The sequence below is a fragment of the Pseudochaenichthys georgianus genome, chromosome 9 (assembly GCF_902827115.2).
Source record: "Pseudochaenichthys georgianus chromosome 9, fPseGeo1.2, whole genome shotgun sequence".
Taxonomy (NCBI): Eukaryota; Metazoa; Chordata; class Actinopteri; order Perciformes; family Channichthyidae; genus Pseudochaenichthys; species Pseudochaenichthys georgianus.
The window spans coordinates 22,740,832-22,748,398 of record NC_047511.1 but is presented as its reverse complement, the minus strand read 5'-3'; the positions used below and the strand labels follow the sequence as shown (position 1 = coordinate 22,748,398).

Here is a 7,567-nt window from a genome sequence, read left to right as displayed (position 1 = left end):
CCGTGTGTTAATGTGAGTCAGGTCCTTCCTAAGCCGAAAAAACACTAAATAACAATAAAACCTGAATTTTTATAGCTAGATAAAAGTACTTGCTTATAATATGAACTTAAAAATGTATCCTAAAGTCGTACGTATACAAGATTAAAGAGTCAATCATTTGACAGGTCTCTTTTCACAAACCCCTAGTAACCAATAACTGTAACAAACGAAGAATTTTAAGCAACTTACTATTATTTATTAAAACATGTTTAAAAAGTAAAAAGGGGATAATCCACTCGCATACAAACAGGAATAAAAGACTGATATTAAGACAGCAAAAATAAGAGTTCCACACATTTACACAAAGACTGTACAATATACACACACAATTATTAAAAACATTGAAATCTTGAATAACGTTCTTGTACTGATGACACCTGAATTAAAAGTGTGAACAGCAGCAAAACCAGACTCAGGCTCACGTCTTCTCTCAGGACAGGAGGGTGATCAGAGCATCCAGAAACTTGCTCCGGTCCTCCGTCTTCAGCTCAATTACTGCACAGAAACAGAACACAGACACACATTATTTAAAGCCAAACATCTGTCAGTAGATAAACAGTAGTGTGGGATAGGAAGGTGCAGAAATATTCTACAAATGCAAGGCAATCATGACTGAGAGGGGTGTTACATTGCAGATAGGAAACTGAACTAATGACCAAATGATGCCGGCTCCGCTAGAAATAAAGACAAAGCTGCCCCCTGGTGTCGGATGGAGGGACTGGCAGATCCATCCAATACATTTAAATATGAGAACTCAAACACAAAAAAAGAAAGAGAGATAAAACTCACTTGAAGTGTCAAAGTTGTCGTGTAGAGTTCTGGAGCTGGTGCTCTCTGCAGCTTTCTCAAAGGCTCGACCAAAGAAACTTTTAGATTACAGAGAACAAAGATAAGAGATGTGGATATCAGTATTTGTGTTGTATGCTGCAATGTATGCAGCATACAACACAAATATGAATGTATTTGATTGACAGAAAATTGAAATCACTATTTTGATAAGCAGTTAATTGTTTCATTAATTTCTCAGGCACAAAACAACAGTTCTCTGCTGCCGACTTTTGTTATCATTGTAGATTGAAAAATGTAAACATTCATCACTTCGAAAGGAAATAATCGAAAAGAAAAAAGCATGGAATCGTTTTTGAATAATAAGGGTGATTTAAGTTACAATATAAACTTTATTGCTGATTAAATGAGAAGAATAAATGTTGCTGGGATGCACATTTTTCAAAAACATTTTATAGACCAAATGACTTAATAATGATCAAAAGTCACCCTATAAAAAGTATTGGACTTTGAAATTATGTATTGGTGAAAGTTGTCTTTCTATTAATTTATATTCTTAGCTCTACTCCTAATGTTTTGGTTATATGATACATGTTTAAAAAGAGGGCTTACTTCTTCTTGTCCGATGTTTCAGACTCGGGTGGGATCCCCAAAACAATGACGGTTCCCTTCTCCAAGTCCTTGGGAGCAGCCATGATGAGCGGAAGAAGTTTGCAGCGCTTATTCCTCGTCTAATGAAAAACACAAGCAATGAAAGAGGGACCCCGATGACAACAGCGTGTTTTCAGGGCCGTTAAAAGCTTCTTCTCTCACAGACTGAATCCAGTTCAATGGCAATTAGATACTTACAGAGCTGACAAAAGCCTTCAGGAGGTATTTGCAGAGCAGAGTCAAGGCCATGGGCCGAGAGAAGAGCTTCACATCAGGCGTTCCCTGCACAAAAGAGAGAGAGCGGGGAGTGTTGAGCTGATCAGGAGCTCCTGTTGGGACACAGCCACACACACACACGTAGGTCACACACACACACACACACACACACACACACGTAGGTCACACACAGCCACACACACACACGTAGGTCACACACAGCCACACACACGTAGGTCACACACACGTAGGTCACACACAGCCACACACACGTAGGTCACACACAGCCCCACACACACACAGGTCACACACAGCCACACACACACACACACACACACACACACACACACACACACACACATGTAGGTCACACACAGCCACACACACACGTAGGTCACACACAGCCACACACACACGTAGGTCACACACACACACGTAGGTCACACACACACACGTAGGTCACACACACACACGTAGGTCACACACAGCCACACACACACGTAGGTCACACACAGCCACACACACCCACACACACATAGGTCACACACAGCCACACACACATAGGTCACACACAGCCACACACACATAGGTCACACACAGCCACACACACATAGGTCACACACAGCCACACACACATAGGTCACACACAGCCACACACACGTAGGTCACACAGCCACACACACGTAGGTCACACAGCCACACACACGCGTAAGTCACACACACACGTAGGTCACACACAGCCACACACACACACGTAGGTCACACACAGCCACACACACACGTAGGTCACACACAGCCACACACACGCGTAGGTCACACACACGTAGGTTACACACACGTAGGTCACACACACGTAGGTCACACACACTCGTACCTCCATGAGGTAGCAGTAGAGGAAGGGTCCCTGCGACAGGATCAGGTTGGTGCAGATGCAGCTGGCCACAGTCTGCTGGATCGCCATCAGCTTCTTCTTTGCCAGGTCAATGCCTGAGTGTAGACGCTCAAGGTTACTCCTGAGAGAAAAAGACAACAACAGGGGACTAAAGTTCATTTGGGTGTTTTTAATCCAATCATTTTCCAGCTAAAGTCATTTCTTCTTTAAATTAAAAAGCTCTACTCATACATCATCATGACGTCATTGGTCACCATATCAACTCACAGACAGAATTACATATTACATTCAAAGTACACAACAAGAAATAAATCACATTTTTTAATCTGGTCCTTGTTCTGTTTTATACAGTGACCTCAAGTCAATCGGGGAGTAACGCTGAGCCTGCCTTTCTGACCATCCCATTGAGTTTATTATCTTCAGTGATGGTGTTTAGGTAGACCATCTAGGGCAGTGTCATCCGAGGACGTTTGGAAAGGAGAAGACACATGACTATGCGTAAAGTCAGCGCTACGAATTGCCCTGGGGAGCTCCTGTTTTAAGTCAAGATAGTGCCATTAAAAATGTGTTATCAACCCTGACAAACTGATGTTGTGACAAGAGACAATCCAATAAAGTTTCAGTTCACAAATCATTCATTTCTCAGTAAACCGTTTGGTTGAATCAACGGACCCACACTGCCACACACCTTGAAAGAGAGTCCAGGGCCTTGATGAAGTTGTCGCTGTTGCTCTCATCCTTCTCGGTGCTCTCCAGCAGGGCAGCGGTGGCATGCACCATGTCTACGGCCAGGAAGCGGTTCTTAAAGCCGAAGTGAACACCAAATGTCTGGATGCGGATGTCCTTCATACTGATGGGGAGAGATCAATCGTTTCAGTCAGTCTGCAAATAAATGCATCCGAGTGTCTCCAGGTGATTTCTGGATTCATACCCGTATTTATTGGAAGACTCCTCAATGACGTCCCGTAGGTTTTCTTTGATCGTCATGTCCATGGAGTTGAATTTCTGCCTCACTTGCTTCAGAGGTAGCCTGTTCAAAAAAACATTGGCAGATATCAGCTGTTAAAACAAGTATGGCAGCTCTGTAAAACATTGAACATTTAATGACATCATGTTGGCAGAAGCCTCATTGATTTCTGTGCACTTCACCCCATGTCAGCGAGGAACTCCTGGAGCTTCTTTTGACCGTTTAACGTCCAGAGCTTAAAGTGGCACGTCGTGTAACAGGAATTACAGATGCTCTCATACAGGGACCAGTGCTGGTAGAGGGTTAGACGGAGGCTAAAGAACAGGGTTAAGGAAGCTGAACCTCCAGCCACTATGACTCTTGAATGTATGGGGGAAAAAACAACAACAATGTAAACCTGTCATGAGTTAAGGATACTCGTATTCAAAGGAGATCCTCATACAGTCGATGGAGAGAGAGTTCTCCTCGTCTTCGTTTCGATGGTTATGCCGGGAAACATGTCGCTGCATTGTTGCAATGTCAGTTACATACTTCATACTGAAAAGAAACCGGGCAAATAAGAATAGTTCATATTGGGAAAACTATAAAGTGAATAGATCCTGTAATGAATGTAGTAAATATTTAAGGGAATCTATTTGTGCTACTGAAGATATTCTTACTGTGTGATTTTATCATGAACCCACTGGTCAGTCAGTCCAATGATGGCCCACCTGTCAAGAAAAACCAAAACAGATTACATCTTAAAGTCTGCACTGTGCTTTTCCACAATGTTTGTAGTGACATTTTAATTACAATAATTACCAAAGCATGTCCTTGGTGTCTTTAGTCAACACCCAGGCCAGCTCAAAAAACATCACTGCAGCCTGACAAAAGACGCATGAAAAAGCATGATTAAACTTTTGTATACAGGACAATGTTATCTGAAAGGAAAGACAACATACAGCCATGCGTAAGGAACTCTCAGATGTGTATAGATTGGAAAACAGTTTTGTGAAAGTTTAAAAGAGAAAAGAATGACAGAACATTTGTAAACCCTCTACTCACCGATGTCCCGTGATATTCATACTGCTCATAGTCAAATAAGATTTCCCTCCTGAGAAATAAGTGGAAACTTACTGTCAGTTTAGAACTTGTGATGAGATATGACATCCCTACACCTCCTTAAAAATACTTCACCTTCTCGTTTCCCACTCCCGCTTCGCTCGCTGTCTATCAATTCTCCTCTCAATTGCTCCCTAAAACAACACAATCATTAGAGCCACACCAACAAAGTCTTTCAGCGATTCTCATTCTGGTCCAATTCGTACCTCGTCAAATCTCCTTCGTTTCCCAGACGGCTCTGATCCGTCTTCACTCTCATTTCCAGAGTCGGCTCCTTCCTCGTCCTCGTCATCTCGAAAGATGTCATCATATGAGGGCACACCAAGGTCGTCGTCTTGTTTGATTAGAAGCTTTATCTGTGGATGAGATGACAGAAGATTATACAATGGGAAATGACTGAAGTGTAAAACATGGCAGCACTGTTTTCACTGAGATGGTTTGTGTTAATGCTCACAAACTTCCACAGCTAAGCAGAATGTATTTAACTACTGCAAAGGCTAATAAAAGACAAATGGATGCAGCTAATTCAAAATGAACTATTGAACGATATTTTCCAAGCTTGCTTCTTTAAGCTGAATTGATCATTGTCCATCACCTGGCTGTCGTTGTAGACATTGACCACATCTACAGGCCGGTGAGTGTCGCAGATGAAGAAGACGGAGTCATCATCGGGCTGAAGCATCTCAAGAAGGTCAACATTTGCCCCACAGTTGATGAGAACAAAATACTTGAACTACAACACACAAAATACTACATTTAGTTCAGAGTGACAGTTTGGTAAACCTCAACAGTTCTTCCTTGTTTATCCTTCTGTCATTTATTCACATGTACGAACAGATCTAAATAGTTCATACCTGCTCTTTGTGTTCAAGGAAGGCGGTGCCAAGGTCCTGCCAGGCTGTTACTGGAATAAGTGTGTACTGAAGCTGGTCACAGTGGAACAGTGCCTGAAGAGACAAAAAGATTCAGAAATGATAGTTTAATCTTTTCCTGGTATCAAAGACTGAATAACAGTAAAGGGGTGAAATATGACATATGAATGTGACAACAGCTGAAACAACGGACAAAAAATGAAGTGGCAAATATTTACAAAAAAATATATACACACGCACACACACACACACACACACACTTGTACATGTTTATGTCTACACATTAGTTAAATGATGTGTCAGGCAATAAAGGAGAGTTAAGTGTTGTTTTCTAAACTAATAAACACAAGTTTAGTAGCTTTGAGCCTCACCCTAGATTATAAACAAGGATTCAGCTTCTCACATTATGGAGTTTATATAACCGGTTTGCCTTTTAATAAAGTTAATGCAATTGTCATAATATTGAGATTATAACTTTTGGTTAAACAACATTTTTAAAAATCTGACATTTGAGGCTGTGGTTAATTGTGGCTGCATTTTTTACTATTACATTTCAGTTTTTCTCAATATTGTGGATGTCCTGTTATGACTCACGTTTTATTCCACCCTGTATTTTATAAAAATATTTTTCCAGATAATTCAGCAGGTTTTCAATTGAAAATGTAATTTGTTTACATTTCATGTAATGTGACCAAAATGTTCTCCTATTTGATATTAGAGGCGTGTCCTTCTTGCTCAGTGTAATAATAGAAATCTGCACTTATTTGGAGTCAATGGGTCACATGACATGGAAGCTAGTGAACAGATCAAGACCTTTCCAAAACAAACAGCAGTATTTATATAAAACTATTGCTGTAAAATACAAGAAGCGCCAAAATAGAAAACAAATAGAGGCATGTCCTACTTGTGCAGTGTAGAAATAATATCTGATATGCGTTTGGATTTACTGGGTCACGCCATGGAGGATGTTAATACAACTGGAATCATATTTCACTTCAAATTATATGTGAAATCAATTATTGTCCTCCGTTATCCAAAAGGTGTGCCAGCTAAGACAACACAAGCTAACTAGTATAGGCAAGTTAGTTCGCATGGTATTGAAAAAAACAGTCGTTTTGTTTTTAGCCATTTATTTATGTTGAAACGCTTTGGTTATAGCGAGGACTCTGAGACTCCGTGAGAAAAAGGATACTGCTGAGTAAATGAAGGAGTAAATGTCTGTCAAAATCCAACCTAAACCTAACTTTATTGCGATATTTGAGTGTAATTTTAGTGTGTGCCCAGTCTGCACAGAGGTAACAGGAGCTAATGTTTGCTAAGAGTTAGCATGATATTGTCTTACCTGTATTATCTTACAGGCGCAGAGTGCGTCGATGTCTGACGCCACCAGGAGAGCCACTCTCTGAAAGAAAAGCAATGTACAATATGTTTAAGTCGTACAACATAATTACATGGGGCCTAAACTGACAATGAAGTAACTATCCGCTAATTGATGTTAGCAAACAGTCCTTCATGGTTCACCTTAGCTAACCTAACGTCACAGTTAGTGCGATAAAACAACTTACCTGATTGGCAACAACTTCATAAAACTCCTTTCTTATGTCCGTGATGAACATTTTGAAAACTTAAGAAGGTTTAAGATAAAAAAAAACGGGTTAAAATAACGCTAAATGAACATGAACTGCGGGTTATTTTGGTTCGCTGTCAGTGACACGGAGCTTTCTTCTGTGCTGTTCCTTGTTGGAAATGTGGCGCCAAATCGGCACGTCACTTCCAGCCAATCACTGGGAGTTAACGAATCGACGTCATACGTTAGAGGCCACGCACGCTGAAGAAAAAAATGCCACCTAAACAAAGAATAAACACACGCGCGCACGCACACACGCGCGCACACACCCACACACACATACACACACTACAGTATTTGATTTTTGGCAAAAGTTGGGTTGTCTGAAGTCCGAACACTTTGAGTTGTGTTATGTGTTTGTTTGTTTGTTTGTTTGTTTGTTTGTTTGTTTGTTTACCATCTGAGGTTATATGGTT

General features: G+C 40.9%; 1 protein-coding gene across 1 annotated transcript; it reads right to left on the bottom strand.

Annotated features, from left to right (window-relative positions):
- Positions 1 to 213: 213 nt before the first annotated feature.
- cdc45 (CDC45 cell division cycle 45 homolog (S. cerevisiae)) lies at positions 214 to 7,283 on the bottom strand. The gene is made up of 18 exons (XM_034091251.1): positions 7,090 to 7,283; positions 6,867 to 6,926; positions 5,507 to 5,599; positions 5,248 to 5,385; positions 4,859 to 5,008; positions 4,728 to 4,786; positions 4,596 to 4,644; positions 4,353 to 4,414; positions 4,211 to 4,261; positions 3,969 to 4,088; positions 3,734 to 3,865; positions 3,516 to 3,614; positions 3,273 to 3,434; positions 2,567 to 2,705; positions 1,675 to 1,758; positions 1,438 to 1,556; positions 829 to 905; positions 214 to 534 (listed from the first exon to the last, which is right to left on the bottom strand). Exons 1-18 carry the CDS (start codon positions 7,138 to 7,140, stop codon positions 470 to 472), a joined length of 1,710 nt encoding a protein of 569 aa, XP_033947142.1. The 5' UTR covers positions 7,141 to 7,283; the 3' UTR covers positions 214 to 469.
- Positions 7,284 to 7,567: the final 284 nt, after the last annotated feature.